General features: G+C 36.7%; 1 protein-coding gene across 3 annotated transcripts; it reads left to right on the forward strand.

Annotated features, from left to right (window-relative positions):
- The first annotated feature begins 1,332 nt into the window (after nucleotides 1-1,332).
- On the forward strand, nucleotides 1,333-15,441 carry dpf2 (double PHD fingers 2). Of its 3 annotated transcripts, none has more exons than XM_050041298.1 (12): nucleotides 1,333-1,447; nucleotides 4,591-4,751; nucleotides 5,327-5,434; nucleotides 5,687-5,865; nucleotides 6,633-6,725; nucleotides 7,346-7,424; nucleotides 7,961-8,002; nucleotides 10,457-10,594; nucleotides 10,715-10,846; nucleotides 10,938-11,050; nucleotides 11,133-11,214; nucleotides 12,998-15,441. In XM_050041298.1, the coding sequence occupies exons 1-12, from the start codon at nucleotides 1,416-1,418 to the stop codon at nucleotides 13,078-13,080; spliced, it is 1,242 nt and encodes a 413-aa protein (XP_049897255.1). In that variant the 5' UTR covers nucleotides 1,333-1,415; the 3' UTR covers nucleotides 13,081-15,441. The 3 variants fall into 3 exon arrangements, with proteins under 3 accessions (XP_049897255.1, XP_049897257.1, XP_049897256.1); XM_050041299.1 differs by lacking the exon at nucleotides 1,333-1,447 and adding an exon at nucleotides 1,456-1,636; XM_050041300.1 differs by lacking the exon at nucleotides 7,961-8,002.
- Nucleotides 15,442-19,948: the final 4,507 nt, after the last annotated feature.

Below are 19,948 nucleotides of genomic sequence, written 5' to 3' on the forward strand. Positions count from 1 at the left end.
GACCATGATGCAAATGACAGAGAGGCAGATGAAGATGCCAGTGAAGTGGACAAAGAGAACCAACAACCTACTGACTGTCCAGCTGGTGATTATGTGGATATTTAGCCCAATGACAGATATCGCTGGCTGAAAAAGAATATCATGGCCCAATACTGATTTTTGTGGTCTGAATATCACTGATGATGCCGTTTCCCTCCAGACAGCACTGGAGTCTTTCCTCAAGTGTAATGTTCAACTTTGCTTTTCATTGACAAAGAACTGGCACTGCAAATGAACACAGTTGAACACTGGGTCAAAGAGTTGAAATTCAGTTCTGTAAATACAACTTTATCTTTTTTTTTATTAATAAATGACTGTTCATTACAAAGATGATTGTTGTGTTATTATTTATGATATATGCTGTTATGGTGCTAAAGAAGAAATCAACCCTGCAAATGAACCTTTAGTTGTTTTGTATATTTGCTCAGAAAACGTGAGTACAAATTAAAATGTTGCCCCCAACAAGGTCCAACATGCACAATCACAACATTTTCCTAAAAAAAAAAAAAAAAAAAAACATACTTAAATTCCTAAATTGTTTTTTCATCTGTTCTTATTGAGGTCTTTTCTTTGACTTAGTCTTTGCCTGTATTTTACTGTGTATGTTCTGTTGTATTATTGTATGGAATTACTCCATGCTCATCTTACACTTACTGTTTTTATTTCTAAAAGCCTAACCAGAGACAGGAGTTGCAAAGTAGCCACGGATAGAAACCTGTGTGCATTGCATCTGCTTTGTATTTTACATATGAAGCAATGTCTTATGCATTTGTCCTTGTCAAATAAACAAGTAAATAAATAATAAATAATAAAAAAAAATAAAAAACTTTAATTTCTAAATCAGAGGCCCTCTACATCAACATCTGAATGGTGAACAACAATTTACATTTTTTTCTATATCAGAATTAGGGTCAAAAATACTCGGTTGATCCCAGAGGGGAAATTATGATTTGTTATAGTCGTTCCAATTTAAAGAATATAGAATTATAAGAAGTGAGAATAAAAGTATGAAATAGGAGTATGTAAATATAAAGCAATAAAATAAAATAAAATAAAAATGAAAATGTACATTAAAATAAAAAAATAGAATGTGCATTATGCTAGTGTTTAACAGTAATACTTAAGGCATTAAAATATTTTTTAAAATATTTGGGCTTTACAGGGTTAAGAGATAATGCATCCTGTGTGTACATAAGCTGCTGATAAATAACATTTTTAACAGAAATCAGATTTGCAGCTTTGTGTCGTAAACCACCAGCAATACTACAACTCCATAGAAGGGGGCGCCAGATGCCAGGTTCCAGCCCTGTCTGCCTACAAGTCCTGACAGAGGGCACACATTACCCAGCGCCACTTTCCCCGTGTATTAAAGCAAGATGGCAGCTGTTGTTGAGAATGTTGTCAAACTGTAAGTGTTGGACTTTTCTACTCACCTTACACCTGGCTACTTGTCACACACCGCGGTCACACGTCAGCGGCTCTATGTCCATACAGTCACTGAGCGTGTCGCTAGCTAGCTTAGCAACATTCCCACTGACTTAGTGAGGTTAGCCAACGTCGGACCGTCGTGTGTGTGTTCACATCCTGGAATGGAAGTGTAAGTTAGCAGACACGCAGAAACACGAATCACGAGTCTGTGTCATACAACATGCGTCAGTGTGGTTATAAGTGTATTTATTAAGCTATTACAGCTACTTGTTGTGTGTTTGTAGCCTAACAGCTAACGCGGTGCTAACGTCAGTGAAGTACAGCAGCTAGGTGGCTCTCACGCTAACAAGCTGTGGCCAACGCTGTTAGCGCAGGCTGGAGTGCCGTGGCTGTGGCGGCTCGCCAACTAGTTCAGAATGAATGAAAGACTGGCCTTGAAGATCAGTCCTTTCATCTTCACACACCCGGCTCACACACACTGTACACACCACATTTATCACTCACACAGAGTAACTCTTTGAAGGTGTAACGCAACGTCAAAGTTTTCAGTGACCTGTATTCAGTTTGACTAAAACGTGCTTTCATTTCCGTTGACTTTGCGGTGCTCAGGGTGGCTGATATAAGAAGTTGATTCACGGTGTTTACAAGCATTTGGCTTAAACTGTGGAGACAGATGTGTCTCAGTATTGTTTGTGTGAACAGATCAATTGTCAGTGTGTTAATGTGTAATAGATATGAAACACTTTCTACAAATGCAAAAAACTTATGTAAGGGACTGTTCTTTAATTATCATAGGAGGGGGTGGCAGGGATGTGACTTCACTTTTTTCAATTTCAGTTTATTATTTTTATTATTTGGACCCTCCCTAAAGCTGCAAATAAATTTCCTTGAGCCTTCCCGAGTGACTGTCAGAAAATACATGACCTTCACTCCACCATAAATTAGTTATTAGACTTTTAAAACTTCCCCTTGATGTTTGAAAGTTAAAAGTTGTGCGTACTGATTAGTTCTTGCAAATGGCGTATTTTTAATGCTCAGATTTGGTCGTGCTTTTTTTTCTGACATAAGCGTTTGTCGCACGCCATTTGACCAAGGACTGTCGAAAAATTAAAAAAAAAAAAATATCCAACTATAATTTATGTTTTTTGCAGTTTCTGGCTGTGATAAATGGTGTAGAATGAATGAAAGAATTAATCTGTGGTAAAATAAATACAATACAGTACAGTAAGTACAAATAAATACTTTTTACGCTATCTCTTCCCTCATCATAAGTAACAAACGGTCCCTAAACTAAAAAAAACAAATATGAAATGGATATGCAAATATGGAGTAAGATCTCAGTATTTTTTGTGTGAACAGATTGACAGTTTATGTGTTAATGTGTAATATGTAAAATGAAACACTTTCCACAAATACAAAAAAAAAGATTTGTAAGGGACTGTTCTTTACTTACCGTAGCAGGAGTGTGACTGGGGTATAACTTAATTTTTGAAAATAAATGATTTCATTATGATTAATTATTTATTTTGACCCTCCCTGAAGCTACAGATTTTTTTCTTGAGCCATCCTGAGTGACTGGCAGAAAATACTTGACCTTCCCTCCACCATAAATTAGTTATTAGAGTTTTAAAACTTCCCCTTGAAGTTTGAAAGTTAAAAGTTGAAGATGAAATACTGTAGTTGAAAAAAGCCTCAGTTTTTCACTCTTGTTGTGCATGCCGGTTAGTTTGTGCAACCGGTTTATTTTTGGCCAACTTTTAAATCAGAAGTAGAATAAAGTCATTTTAATTCTTAAGAATTAAGAAGCAGTCATCGCACCTCATGTGTCCAAAGACCGTCAGAAATTTGAAAATCCAACTATAATTTCTGTTTTTACAGTTTCTAGCTATGAAAAAATGGTGTAATTTGGCTTTTTTTTTTTTTTTAAAGAAAACAAAATCTGCTATAAGATAAATAAAATACAGTACAGTAAATACAAATAAATACTTTTTGCACTATTCTCTCCCCCTCAAAAATAACCAACAGTCCCTAAACTAAAAAAAAAAAATTTGTTTTCCAAATTTAAAACGGATCTGCAAATACCCAAATAGAGTCAGATCTCAATATTCTTTGTGTGAACAGACTGACAAACACCCTCTGCAAATACAAAAAAAGATTTGTAAAATCAAAAAACATTTTGAAAATATGACTTATGATAAAAGACTGTGTGTAGAATTGAGATTCACCAATAAAAACAAATATCTGTTCTAAATTTTAGGAAGATATTCACAAAAGCTTTTCATTTACTTGTAAATTAATTAAATATATTCACAGATTTTTTTTGCGGATCCATTTTTTATTTGCAAAAAAGTTTTGTGAGTTTCCAACCTTTTTTTGTATTTGTGGAAGGTGTTTATTTACAGATTACACGTGAACACATGGATTGTCGATCTGTTCACACAAATAATATTGACACAAATTTATCTCCATACGAAGCTCTTAGTAACCATGGTAACATATCCTGCCATACAGACAGCTCTTTTTTTAGGGACGTCCCTGCTTATTACAGCAAGACAATACCAAGGCACATTCTGCCTGTGTTACAACAGCGTGGCTTCATAGTAAACAAGTGCAAGTACTAGACTGGCCTGCCTGCAGTCCAGACCTGATTCCCATTGAAAATGTTTGGTGCATTGTGAAACACAAAAGATGACAATGGAGACCAACTATTAAGCAACCAAAGTTGTTTATTAGGCAATAAATGATGCAGCCCTTGGCTCTCCTTAATGGACTGATCTCACAGCAGTATCTGAATGTATTTATATTGAAAACACAGCACATTTGTGACTGTGCTGACTACCAAGCTCTTTGCTGTTGATGTACCAACAAAGGAGCACCTGCTGTTGCACTCTCACTAATGATTTAGTCTGGAGTACAAAGACACTGTCTCGTGAGTGAGCCGTTTTTTCCAAGGTGGCATCACAGGGTAGAAAAACAACAGGGTTTTGACTAACTGAAAGAGAGGTTCAGAAGTTTCCAAGTAAGACTGCACTTGTTTTGTAATACCCGCATCCACTGATTTTTGTGTCTTAACCATAATGGACTGAATAACAACAAGCATCTGGCTCTGGTTTGTGGTGCCAGGTTGGGGGAGCAGTACTACAGAGATGCCATGGAGCAATGTCATAACTACAACGCCAGGCTCTGTGCGGAGAGGAGCGTCCGAATGCCCTTCCTAGACTCTCAGACAGGTGTGGCGCAGAGCAACTGCTACATATGGATGGAAAAGAGACACAGGGGACCAGGTGAGACACACAAATATGTAGTCTAGTGTGCCACAAAATGAACTGTACATCTCCCTACAGGAATTTAATTTTAGTTTATTCACCTGGATCTGTTAAGAAAAATTCTAGGTTGAAGGTTATCTGATTAAAAAATGTTTTTTGAGATTAACTGAATGGATGAAAAGGGAACAATGAGGACAAAATTGCAAAGATGGGGTGTTTTAGCTTCACTTAAGATGAAAATGCCTTGTTAGCGTCTTTCATATCACCATCCTCTTTCATGTTTTTTGTGATAACTTTTTGAAGCTAAAAACAGTAGGAAGAAAAAACTCCTTGACATCAAGCAGAGAAATACAGCAGCTCATGAAAGTTAATTAAAATGTTTGGAGAGTGAAATCTTCATAGAGTCAAGCACAAATGTTTTTCAATGAGCCGAGTGTAATTTAATCAAGCTTGCAGCTAAATCTGCCCTTTAGGTTTAAGTGAGGATGCTAATTATGCTAACAAGCTGTGTCAGTTTGTCAGAAAAAGCTGACAAGTTTTTCATTAAAATGGGTTCAGTGTTATGTAGATGAGTGTGTTCTGATGTCCCCCAGGCATGGCTCCAGGGCAGCTCTACACGTACCCATCCAGGAGGTGGAGGAAGAAGCGGCGATCTCATTCTCATGAGGACCCCCGGCTTATCTTCCCTCCTCTCAAGTCAGGTACCACATCATCCAACTCATGTTAGCCTTCAAGAAAACAGCTATAAAAGGATATGCTTTCCAGGTGTTCAAGAACAACTGTAAGAATTCACGCAAAATTGACATGTTTAATGCTTGTAAGGGCAGATGTATGCATCAGGATGTGCCTCAGTGAAAAAGCACCACTGTCTATGTGCGTGTTTTCTGGTAAAATATGCATCTAAGTGTTTTGCTTTCGTGCTCCTGTCCTAACTCATTGTGTTTTATTTATAGAGGTAGACGTAGGACTGAAGAAGGATGCTGTCTTGTCAGCGGATGGCAGCAGCCTGGAGGCCCTGCTCAAGGGGGAGTCAGTGGAAAAACGGACGACCACAGAGCTCCGAGGGTCTGAGGAGGATTCAAACACAAGTGACTACACCGGAGGCCTGAACCCTGCTGCAAGGATTAGAAAGGTTCTTGTTATCAGCACAAAGTCCTGTTCAGACCAAAGATTTGTGACGAGACCAGTCGGTCATTGATTATTTTATTCATTTTCCGTAACTGCTTATCCTGTCAGGGGTCGCGGGGGGCTGGAGCCTATCCCAGCTGACATTGGGCAAGAGGCAGGGTACACCCTGGACAGGTCGCCAGACTATCACAGGGCTGACACATAGAGACAGACAACCATTCACACTCACATTCACACCTACGGCCAATTAAGAGTCACCAATTAACCTGCATGTCTTTGGACTGTGGGAGGAAGCCGGAGTACTCAGAGAAAACTCACGCTGACACAGGGAGAACATGCAAACTCTGCTCAGAAGGGCTCCCGCACCCCAAGGTTCGGACCCTTCATCCCATGTTTGAACCAGGCAACAATGCTAACCATTGCACCACCGTGCAGTGATAATTGCAACTATTTACAATACGCCGGTCTGCAACGTAGCTCAGGAGGTAGAGAAGGTCATCCGCTAATCTGAAGATCAGCAGTTTGATTCCTGGCTCCTTCAGTGTGTATGTTGAAGGCAAGATACTTAAAACAAGCCACTCGCAACTTGATAAACTGAGTCGCATGCGACACCATCACCCAGCTTAAATCAAGCTGAGACAGGCCAGTAAACAACGTTCGAAAACAAAATCTCATCTTAAATTTTTGGTCTGAATTGGGCCTCAGGCATAAGATATGTTTGGAGTCAAGAAAATAATTTGACTTTCTCATTTGGTCATTGCCTCAACACAGAGAATCCTCGAGCCCGATGACTTCCTGGATGACCTGGATGATGAAGACTACGAGGAAGACACGCCTAAAAGAAGAGGCAAGGGGAAGGGGAAGGTAAAGAACTCCCAGACTGTCTGTAGACCTTTTTACACAGAGGTCACGCTGTAGGGCTGCTACGAAGTCCCATCTTTTTGCCTCCTTTGCATTTTTACACAGAAACAAATGACGGCGGGAACATGCCACTCGAGTGTATGATTTTAGAGAGCATGCCAGCACCGTTGGTGTCAACTGTGACATACAACATACACGTCTGCAGCGCTTTATAAACAATAAGAACGGCATAACATGACAGTAACAGTCACTTACCGTCTCTGTTATACGGCAGTTGATCTCGTCCTCTGCTCAGAGGCTAAGGAGCTTCTGGAGCTTCATTTTGGGCAGCTGTTCTTCTTTTTTGAGTTAGCTGCTAACTGCTATCAGCTACTGGATGTGGGCTGCACACATAGCTTGTCACCGAAACGTCAAACCCGTGCTGCCCATGTTCCCGTCCTGCCGGCTGTCCTGTTTATACAGACATAGTGTTGGCGCTGTTACTACCTCTGATGCTGGCTTAAAGGCGTCTGTCCTCCCATTTCGCAACTGTACATTTTACACAGCATGTTTAGGCAAAATAACAGCGTGAAATTCCCACTTGGAAGAGGCGGTGTAAAAGCGGTTAATGTCTTTGTCCTCAGGGTCGAGGAGTGGCCGGTAACAGGAAGAAGCTGGACACAGCAGCCCTGGAAGATCGAGACAAGCCGTATGCCTGTGACAGTGAGTTCTGGGGGGGTGAGAGAGGAGAGCATGTGAACTCGGGACAGAGCAGAGGGTCACTGCAGATGTTAATAGCTGTAATGTTTATAATCTAATCAAGCAAGATTTTGCCCAGAGTCCTCATTCTTTATCACCCTCCTTTTCATCTTCTCCCTCCTTCTCTCTCGTCATGGTCTCCTCCATCTTCTCTCTGCTCTCTGTTAGCTTAATCTGATATTTATAAAGCTAGTCCAGGCTCAGCTGTGTTGTTTCATGTGTCATTATGATGTCATACTTTCCTTTAACCTGCATTTCAAATCTTTCCGTGGGCTGGGGGGGAATTGTTTCTTCCACTTCTTTGGTGTTGTCAGACTATGTATCCGTACTGCTCGATGTGTGTTTTTTTCCTCTTTTGTGAAGCATTTTCACTTTGAGCTGCAGCTCTCAGTAGCGCTGACTGACAGACTGACTGACTGACTGATCCTCTGTCAGTCTATGAGCCTATTTCTCTGAGTCTCTGTCTGTGCTCTCTCTTCTCCTTCTCTTCTCTCTTTCAGACACTATCAAACAAAAGCATATTTCAAAACCTTCTGAAAGAGGTATATTTCTCTCATTCCTTTTTACTCCTGTCTGCCTTGTCTTTTGTCTTCACTGCCTGTTTTAATTTTCTGTCCATGTTACCAAGTAGATTTGCTTTTTGTTTAGTTCAGTTCTTACGTGTTTTGTTCTGTCATTTACTTAAATGTGATTAAGTGGATTTAGAAAAGGGCAAGACCATGTTATTGTACACCCTAATTAAACTGGAGTTTGTAATCGGCTAAAGGTATGAGCTGTCTCAGCTTACAAAAAATAAGCTGTGGCCCATGAAAGTAATTTTTCCCCCTTAATCTGGCCCTGAACGTCCCACAGATTTAGATAAGCTAGGATCCTGCTGTTGTTTTTTCTCTCTGTGCTTTCTTTTGTCTCGCTTTTTGATGTGTGCAATTTCATTTTTTTCCTTGCTTGTTTTTTTTTTTGCCTTTATTCCTCTTCACCACCTTTGCACCCTGTAATGTCTCATCCCACGTTCCATGCTTTAGAGTGAGCTGCTGCCTTTGTTTCGAGTCAGTTTGATGCCTGTTTGACTTTTGGGGAGTGTTTTTCCAAATCTCTGTGCACACAATCACTCGGCATGTGACTAGCTGTGACTTTAGCGACATTGCTAAGATCCTCTGGGGGAAAACCGTCCATAGTTTGAAGAAGTACAACTTAAGCCTTTTGAGGAAATGAAAATGAGAGAAAGTGTGGAAGTGAAAGAAGAAGTAGTTTGCCTTTGGGCGTTATCTTATGACAAACCTTAGCTCACACACCCTCTGTGACGATGGCTGCAAACAGTGGCATCTTTGTCCCTCTTAAAGTCAGTAAGTCCTCCTCACACCACCCCACTGGCCTCTCTTACCCCCTGATTAACACAGAATAAATTCAGATCAGAAACTTTATTATTCAGAGCAATAGGAGCTGTTGTGCTTGTCAGGCTCTTGTCCTAAATTGAAGAAATTGAAACTGTTGTTCTAACACACGGGTGCCAGCAGTGCCAGTGACTGAGATGTTATCTTAACGTTGTGCCCAAATACAGAGCAGGATGTGATGACACATGCCATTGCCTCAGAGCATAATCTATACATTTCCGGACCGCTTCATAATTCTTCATCTTTTCCTCTAATGTCTTCAGGTCCTTAAAAAGTCTTAAAATGTCTGAAATGTTACAAATATCAGGCCCTAAATGTCACTGAAAAGTCTTAAATTTGAAGTTGTGAGGTCTTAACTGCACAAACATTTTATCTAGTTTAATTTTTCCATCTTTCAACCTCTTATTGTTGGAATAAATTAAGCTCTTCTGCGTGAAAGTCCACATTTCTGATGTTACAAATCTTTAAACCTACTACTGAACCTCATAATATCTCTGACTTTGTACTTATCTGTTGACAAAATGTAGATAAACATATTGCAGTCTTATAACCGTACAGTATTCCTACATAAAATCTACCACTGCATGGAAGCACATATATACTACTTACCTTTATATTTACTCTTGAATAAGAAACAGGTGATTTGTCCAAAAATCAGTCTTAAATATGGATAAAAAAGTATCTCCAAAAGGTATGAAAGGAGCATTAAATTTAAGTGTCAGATACCCTCTCGATACTGATGTCACTGTGGATATCCAGATAGTAAACACAAAGCAGGTTATCACAGAAACGTGTTGGGCTTTTAAGAGATTTTCTTGTTGTCCCAAACACATCGTCATCACTCAAAACTGATTAAGTCTTATCATGTTATACCAACATATGTCTTAAAAGAGTACTCCACCAATTTTAACATCGCACTTTCAAGCTTGCGATGTATAGTTTTTAAAAAGGTGTATTGTCTTTATTATCCCATGCATTCTTTTTCCTGGTACTACATTACCCATAATGCAACTTGGCTGACAGTTCAGTTGGAGTGTGTTATGCTAGTAGTGGCTAATGTACCCTTAAACAGAGATGTGGAGCAGCTAAGTCTGGTAAACTGATTTCCATTTAACTCCTCACCCCCAACTTGCAGTCTTTGACCCCAGCCATCACTGACTCAGGTGACATCACTTGATGCAATTTATCAGACTTCATGCAGCTCCCTTTAGGGCCACAAAAGACTTTCTGCAACTTTTTTTTCACATATTCAGTAGTGCTCTCAAAGACCTGTAAACAGACTTGATGTGTAAGATTGGTGCAGTTCCCCATAAATCATTTTTAGATTGTTACAGTTACGGGCGTCCTGGTTAATGCTGCAAATAGACCGTGCTCATTTAGCTACAGTTTGGCTCACTAAATTCCTGTGAAATGTCCCCCAAAGTTCTTTTGACAATAATCTGGACGATAGAAATGATACAGTGAAAGAAACTATTTAAGTTACTCTTTTAGTCAGAAGTAAACACTCCTTCCTGAGTCATCCCCCTTTCACCCCGACTTTATTTATCATGGACTTTACTTATTCTTTGTTTTCATACACGTTGTATTTTCTGGTTTTGGTGGCAGTCTGTGGGAAGCGCTACAAGAACCGTCCCGGCCTGAGCTACCACTACGCCCACTCCCACCTGGCTGAGGAGGAGGGTGAGGAGAAGGAAGAGATGGAGATCAGTGAGCCCCCCCTGCCGCTGCCCGATGAGCCTAAAAGTAAGAGATCATTTACTGTGCGCCCAGATTTCACCATTAGATTGCTGGGTTCAGTGTAGAGCTGGACTTAAGAGAGGCTGAGCACTGATGCTCTCTGGGTGTTTTCATCTTGTTTCTCAGCCCCCAAGAAAGGCCCAGATGGTCTCGCGTTGCCTAATAATTACTGTGACTTTTGCCTGGGAGACTCCAAAACCAATCACAAAACTGGCCAGTCAGAAGAGTTGGTGTCCTGCTCCGACTGTGGACGCTCAGGTATGTTAGGGAATAAAAGAATAAAGTAACAACAGGAAAAAGTAGAAACCTTTGCAGCAAACTCATGTGACAAACATTTTTCTACACACAGGCCACCCGTCCTGCCTGCAGTTCACTCCTGTAATGATGGCCGCTGTGAAGACGTACCGCTGGCAGTGCATAGAGTGCAAGTGCTGCAACATGTGCGGCACCTCAGAGAACGACGTGAGTTTACCTACATTCAGATATTGTGTGTACTGTAGAGTGCTGAAGTCTGAAGTGTTTTATGTTGTCCTGTTTCTTCCAGGATCAGCTTCTGTTCTGTGACGACTGTGATAGAGGCTATCACATGTACTGTCTCAACCCACCCATGTCTGAACCTCCAGAGGGTAAGATCACCACATGTGTAAAAACTGAACGTATCAAAACAAAGGACATTAGTGACAGGGCTGGATATATTAATACCATTAAGGTTTCTACCGAAATAACTGAGTATTGAGTACTATTGAAACTTATCCAGTCAGACAATACCTGCATTCTTTTTGCGCCAAGGATCTTATCTCAGACTGTCCCGATTTCCTGCCATAATTAAGCAAACTTTCTGTTGCTGCTGTTTCCCAAGCTCAGTTTAAGCACAAGCTAATGAAGCAGCAGCAGCTAACATCCAACACAGAGCCCATAAACGGTCCCAACAAACTCACACTGACACCAAAACAACTTAACTCAACTGTCAATAAAACCGTTCATAACCGCTAGGTAACTATAGCCGTGTGATGCTAACAGTTAGTCTTGTCACTGTGTGCTTTATTTGACGGAGTTGGTAGTTGAGCATGCTGAGATGCCACCAAATGTTCAAAGTATAGCTACTACACACCACCCCATTCATATTACTGGTATGGAATGAAGTACACTGTTGGTGTCAGTAATACTTTAAGACTACTGGCATTGGTGTAGCTTTTTCTTAATGATAACCCAGCCATAGTTATTGACAGGGATGTAGAGCTAGGACTGTGTAGTCTGAAAAGCAGTTTTCAGTCGTTTAAAGGCTCAGTAAAGAAGGAAGAATACTAGCACCACAAGTCTTTCACAGAGTAAACCAAGCTTGTACAACACTGCCTGAAGGCCTGCTATAGAGCTCAGACGACGCAGACGTTTGTTCACTTGTGTTGCTTCACAACACTGCAGGTATCTATACTAAATACTTGTATTGATTCTACATCCTTAGTAGCTTCTGAAAGCATATTGGCTTCCTGCAGATAAAAGCAACAAATAAAAACATGCTTTCTATAAAACCTTCGTTTTCATTAAACAAAAGATGTAAAGAGTTTTTAATGTTAAATGCTGTCAAAACACAAACTAAAAGAAATAGTGTAAAATTGGAAAAAATGTTCAATTAAATCAGGTACTATCTGATCCAAGAATAAACAAACTAAACAAAAAAAGGTACGTGTTGATGATGCTCATTGTCTGTAGAGCGCTTACTTTAATCTTTAACGTTAGATCTTTAGATCTTCCTGTTACTTTGAATAAAATACAACAAGAGCAGTTTGTGTAGCTGTGGCAGCGCCTGCTTTTAGTTATGATAAACTTGCTTAAGTTTTCTTTCTTTTGGGCTGTGGCTCAGGCTCCGCAGTGGCTCCCTCCTCCTTCATATCTCTCCTCTGACGGGATACGCCTTCCAACTGATGATGACTTCCTGTATCATCTATCTCTCTCTCATCTCTATCATCTATCTTCCTCTATCCAGCATTGGTCAATGAATGTTTTCTTGCCATAAGGTCCCAGCTTGCTTCTGGCAGAGCTCTGTGCTGCGACGCTGCTGCTGCTATACAGAGCTGACACTTTCAATTTATGATTGTAGCGTCGGTCATCCGACTTTTGATAACACCCGTAGTATTATTTTTACAAATTGAGTACTTTAGTTTAATGAACGTCTTTTAGTCAGTTTTCACGCTGATACAGGAAAATGTATTCAGTGGGTTTTGTTTCTATACAAAAAGCAAAAAGACATTTCATTCAATGACAAAAAATTATTGAGGTTTAATATCCAGCATTACTTGTAGGACAACTTTCCTTCATGAATCAGTTAGTGGGCTGCGGCGCCTACTCTAGGATCAAAGCTTTAAACATCTCTGGCATTAATAGAATTTTGTCTGTCATTTTGGCCCTCAGGGAGCTGGAGCTGTCATCTATGTCTGGACCTTTTGAAAGACAAGGCATCCATATACCAGAACCAGAACGCCCCACCATCGTGATGGCTGCCCTCCCCCCCGTACACACTCATCACTCAACCGTCCCGCAGCAGTATGGTTTACCCTTCAAGATGGATGATTTTCTCCCCTGACGAGCTGACCTCAGAGGGTGTGTTGAGAACAGGACAATGAATTGTGAAAAGGGAAGTATCCCTTACCAAACTGGCCTCACTTAGCTTCAGATATGACTGTTACACAGTTCCAAGCTCAGATTCAGCCCCATCAGTTTTTATTTTCACCTCTTTGCCACATAGCCAATTTGAGCAGTACTGAATTTCAACAAGAAACACAACATAAATAGCCAAAATCTGACTTCCTGTTCAGGTTTTTTACACATACACCCACACAGAGATGCTGAAACCTTCTCTATCCTGCAACATACCGATTTTATGACTAGAAATCTCGTTGGAATCAAGTAGCATGCCAGTGCTTGCTCATCGTTTAAAAAGGAAAAAAAAAAAAAGATTTTATAATATTTATATATTTCTATGGTATATAATAGTGTTAAGTATGTACAAATTGGAAAAAAGAATGGTCACATAATGGTCTTTTTATTAGTGCCCATCTCATCATTATGGAAATATCCACAACCACATGTTCTTTTATGGCACTGCTGATATTTGGTGATTGTCTTGATAGAGTTAAAGGGATCTGTTGAGACTGTAAATGATTTTCTATTTCATCCACTGCCACTGGCCGCACAGAAACTTCAAACAAATCTGGAGCTATGAATAGAAACCCTGACGTGCTGGTCAGAGTGGCTCCAAAGGCTGAGGGACTTCAGGGACGCAGGTTAGACTTTAGTCTGGTTGTTGACTCTTGTGTGGCCGATTGAGCCGCGCAGAGCTCGAGAGGATGCATGAGGACACAATAACGTGCATGTTTTACTCAGGCTTTGGGGCCTTTTTGAGAAAGCCGTTAGCTTTTCACTGTGGCCTGCAGATATTTGACTGAAAAACTATCTTTAATCTGCACACCTGGCCCTTGTTTGTCGGATGTGATAATGTGATAATTATTCCGGTTAAAAACAAGTCCTACTTGCATTATCAGCCAGGTAAAGGGATAAAAAGCCTTCGTTGCTGTGTTTTAGCAGTTTGCTCATCATGCACCATATCCAATATCTGTTGATGTTGTGACACCACTAGATTATTTTAATATAATTGAGGACTATGCGACCTTGTAGATGGTAACTTGCTGACAATGTTAAAGCAATATAAGAGCTCCTGCAGGATGCTGGGATGACAGGGACTCTTGGAAGCTGAGTCACTTTAGGCTCTGCTGGCAGATAATGTGCGATACTGTAAATTTTCTCTCTCAGAAAATGCTCTTACAGACAGGGGACTGTGGCAGCAGCAATTATGGATGGCTCCATATTGTAAAAATAAAAAAAAAGAGATTATAATGTGTATATGTATAGTCCTATGAAGAATCGGCTCTTTTTGTTACTGCTTTCATCGTTTTATTATGCAATGGTTTCTTTCTGTGGCAAGTCTAAAAGAAAAAGTCTGGCTGAACTGCTAAAGCAGTTACTTTACCTCAAGTATCAGTATTTAAAGGGTTGAAACATGCTGTTGATAGATGGGAGAGGGATACATAGTAATGACAGCTGCAGTGTCTGCTTCAATAACTGCATATTCTACAGGTAAACAAGTGCATGCTCAGTAATCGTCTGCACTCTCATATGCTACGTAGTTGTCTCAGCGTTAGGTCGGCAAAGGTGTTGGGAAGTGGTGTAATATAAATTAACCATGCTATCATGTCGTTTCAATAGCCAACTAACAATTACTAAAACATTACACAAGTATAACTTGGTTTATTTTCTCATCACGTTTTAAACTTTGTTATTTAGAGACAGTGGCTACTAGAATACTTTGGCGGTTGTTTTTGTATTCATGGATGATGTTTGCGTACCTGATGTGTGGGACATTTTGGGACTTAAGTGGAGTTGCCCTCTGGTTAATCCTGTGATCACGTTCTGAACTGAGATGCTCTCTTCCAAAGCTCCAAACAAGGAGCAAAGCCCATAATGTGATTAAGAGACAAATTCTGGAGCCGCGCCTTCAACACTGAATGGTTAAGTAGTGATGGACCAAGTATGCACCTTCTAGACTGCACTCAAAGGATGGACATAACAAAGAGGGAAGTCCACCTGTTTTTGTCACATAATAATGATCATTATTTTGTCATAGATTATGGTTTTCTGGTCTGAAGCTTTGGCAGAGAATTGTACGTGATAACAAATCATGTTTTAACCAAGATCACAGGATTACATAGCAGGTGACTTCTCTTTGGGTGGACTTTCATTTGGATTGTGATGGAATGTTTTATTGTATGAAATTTGTCTTCAGGAAATAAAATACTAGGCACTATGACCTGTTGCTGTTTTTTTTTTCCCTCTTCCTCAATGAGCATGGGTCGGGATTACTGTCGGGATACTATACTATCATTTTCTGGAATACTATACTATGACATTTTTGGAAAAACTTTGCAGTGATTTTTCTGACACACTATAGTATTACATTTTTTTGCCATACTATACTATGACTTTTTTTTAATGAAAAAAATAACATACTATACTATGACGTTTTCGATGACAAAAAGTTGACATGGGGTGCCATGACTTTTTTATGGAAAAAATAATGACATACTATACTATGACGTGTTTAATGAAAAACATAACGACATACTGTACTATGACGTTTTTGATGAAAAAAAGTCAACATACTATACTATGAATTTTTGATAAAAAAATAATGACATACTATACTATGACTATTTTTATGAAAGAAATAGTGACATACTATACTGTGACGTTTTTGATGAAAAAAAGTCGACATACTATACTATGATTTTTTTATCAAAAAAATAACAACATACAATACTATGACACTTGATAAAATAAGTCGACATGCTATACTATGACGTTTATAATGAAATAAATAACGACATACCATACTATGATGTTTTTGATGAAAAAAAGTCGACATACTACACTGAATTTTTGATGAAAAACATAAAGACATACTATGCTATGACTTTTTTTTTATGAAAAAACCCCAACATACTATACTCTGATGTTTTTGATGAAAAAAAATAGCGACATACTATAGGCTACTATGACTTTTTTCATGAAACAATAACGACATACTATACTATGACATTTTTGATGAAAAAATAACAACATACTATACTATGACTGTTTTTATGAAAAAATAACGACATACTATAGGCTACGATGACTTTTCATGAAAAAATAACGACATACTATACTATGACGTTTTTGATGAAAAAATAACGACATACTATACTATGACTTTTTTTGTGAAAAAAAAACCATTCTGTACTCTGGTGTTTTTGATGAAAGAAAGTCGACATACTACACTGAATTTTTGATGAAAAACATACAGACATACTATGCTATGACTTTTTTTTAATGAAAAAACCCCAACATACTATACTCTGATGTTTTTGATGAAAAAAAATAGCGACATACTATAGGCTACTATGACTTTTTTCATGAAACAATAACGACATACTATGACATTTTTGATGAAAAAAATAACAACATACTATACTATGACTGTTTTTATGAAAAAATAACGACATACTATATACTATGACGTTTTTGATGAAAAAATAACGACATACTATACTATGACGTTTTTGATAAAAAAAATGATGACATAGTATACTATGACGTTTTTGATGAAAAAATAACGACATACTATAGTATGACTTTTTTTATGAAAAAATAACCACATATTATACTATGACTTTTTTTGTGAAAAAAACGACATACTATACTATTACGTTTTTAATGAAAAAAATAATGACATGCTATACTATGACGTTTTTGATGACAAAATGATAACAACCTATATTATAACTTTCTTTAATGAAAAAAATAATGACATGCTATACTATGACGTTTTTGATGACAAAATGATGACAACCTATACTATAACTTTTTTTATGAAAAAAATAACGACATACTATACTATGACTTTTTTTAAGAAAAAAATAACAACATACTATACTATGACGTTTTTGATAAAAAAATGATGACATAGTATACTATGACGTTTTTGATGAAAAAATAACGACATACTATAGTATGACTTTTTTTTATGAAAAAATAACCACATACTATACTATGACTTTTTTTAATGAAAAAATAACGACATACTATACTATGACTGTTTTTATGGGGGAAAAAAGTGACATACTATACTATGACTTTTTTGATGAAAAAATAACGACATACTATACTATGACTTTTTTTTATGAAAACATAATGACGTACTATACTATGACTTTTTTATGAAAAGTTATAGTATACTATACTATAACTGTTTTTATGAGAGAAAAAAGCGACATACTATACTCTGATGTTTTTGATGAAAAAAATAACGACATACTATACTATGACTTCTTTCATGGAAAAATAATGACATACTATGCTATGACTTTTAATTACAAAATAATGACATACTATACTATGACGTTTTTTATGACACAATAATGACATACCATACTGTGACTGTTTTTATGAAAAAAAATAGCGATATACTAGACTCTGACATTTTTGATGAAAAAATGACTGCATACTATACTATGAATTTTTTTAATGAAAAAAAGTAATGACATACGATACTATGACGTTTTTTATGAAAAAAATAACGACATGCTATACTATGACGTTTTTGATGACAAAATGATAACAACCTATACTATAACTTTCTTTTATGAAAAAAATAACGATATACTATACTATGACGTTTTTGATAAAAAAAAATGATGACATAGTATACTATGACGTTTTTGATGAAAAAAATAACCACATATTATACTATGACTTTTTTTGTGAAAAAAACGACATACTATACTATTACGTTTTTAATGAAAAAAATAATGACATGCTATACTATGACTGTTTTTATGAAAAAATAACGACATACTATATACTATGACGTTTTTGATGAAAAAATAACGATATACTATACTATGACGTTTTTGATAAAAAAATGATGACATAGTATACTATGACGTTTTTGATGAAAAAATAACGACATACTATAGTATAACTTTTTTTATGAAAAAATAACCACATATTATAGTATGACTTTTTTTTAATGAAAAAAACGACATACTATACTATGACTTTTTTTAAGAAAAAAATAACAACATGCTATAGTATGACGTTTTTGATGAGAAAATGATGACAACCTATACTATAACTTTTTTATGAAAAAAATAACGACATACCATACTATGACATTTTTGATAAAAAGTGACGACATAGTATACTATGACATTTTTGATGAAAAAATAACCACATATTATACTATGACTTTTTTTTATGAAAAAAAACCCTGACATACTATACTATGACAGTTTTTATGGAAATATAATGATGTAATACACTTTGACTTTTTTTTAATGAAAAAAAGTCGACAGACTATACTATGACGTTTTTAATGAAAAAAATAACGACATGCTATACTATGAAGTCTTTGATGACAAAATGATGCCAACCTATATTATAACTTTTTTATGAAAAAAATAACCACATACTATGCTATGACTTTTTTAATGACAAAATAATGACATACTATACTATGATGTTTTTATGAACAAAATAACGACATACTATACTATGACGTTTTTGATGAAAAAAATGAAGACATACTATACTATGACTTTTTTTATGAAAAAAATGATCACGTGCTATACTATGACATTTTTGATGAAAAAAATAACAACATACTATTCTATGACGTTTTTGATGAAAAAATAACGAAATGTTATACTATGACATTTTGATGAAAAAAAGTTGACATACCATAATCTGAATTTTTGATGAAAAAATTATAACATACTATACTATGACTTTTTTATGAAAAAAATAGCAACATAGGATACTATTACATTTTTGATGAAAAATTATGACATACTATACTATGACTGTTTTTATGAAAAAAAATGGCGACATACTATACTATGACGTTTTCAATGAAAAAAATAACGACATGCTATACTTTGACGTTTTTGATGAAAAAATGATGACAACCTATACAATAACTTTTTTTAATGAAAAAAATAACGACATACTATACTATGACGTTTTTGATTTAAAAAATGACGACATAGTATACTATGACGTTTTTGATAAAAAAAATATAGACATACTATAGTATGACTTTTTTTTATGGCAAATAATGACATACTATGCTATGACTTTTTTTTTGTTGAGAAAATAACCACATATTATACTATGACTTTTTTTATGAAAAAAAACCGACATACTATACTATGACTGTTTTTATGACAAAATAACGATGTACTACACTATGACTTTTCTTTAATGAAAAAATAACGACATACTATACTATGACTGTTTTTATGAAAAAAATAGCAACATACTAGACTCTGATGTTTTTGATGAAAAAAAGACTGCATACTCTACTATGAAGTTTTTGACGAAGAAATAACAACATACTGACGTTTTTGATGAAAAAAAGTCGACATACTATACTATGACGTTTTTAGTGAAAAAAATACCGACATGCTATACTATGATGTTTTTGATTTAAAAAAAATGACAACAAAGTATACTATGACGTTTTTGATGAAAAAATAACGACATACTATACTATGACTTTTTTTTTTATGACAAATAACAACATACTATGCTATGACTTTTTTTTTTTTTTTGAGAAAATAAACACATATTATACTATGACGTTTTTTTTATGACAAATAACGACATACTATGCTATGACTTTTTTTTTTTTGAGAAAATAACCACATATTATACTATGACTTTTTTTATGAAAAAAAGCCAACATACTATACTATGACTGTTTTTATG

This window comes from Epinephelus moara, chromosome 3 (genome assembly GCF_006386435.1).
Source record: "Epinephelus moara isolate mb chromosome 3, YSFRI_EMoa_1.0, whole genome shotgun sequence".
Lineage (NCBI taxonomy): Eukaryota > Metazoa > Chordata > Actinopteri > Perciformes > Serranidae > Epinephelus > Epinephelus moara.

Bases quoted from the DNA above. Each gene is read 5' to 3' on its own strand.
- dpf2 (XM_050041298.1), top strand. From the start codon at position 1,416: ATGGCAGCTGTTGTTGAGAATGTTGTCAAACT. The intron at 1,448-4,590 runs GTAAGTGTTGGA...TTGTGGTGCCAG, and splicing joins GTTGAGAATGTTGTCAAACT to GTTGGGGGAGCAGTACTACA. The intron at 4,752-5,326 runs GTGAGACACACA...GATGTCCCCCAG, and splicing joins AAAGAGACACAGGGGACCAG to GCATGGCTCCAGGGCAGCTC.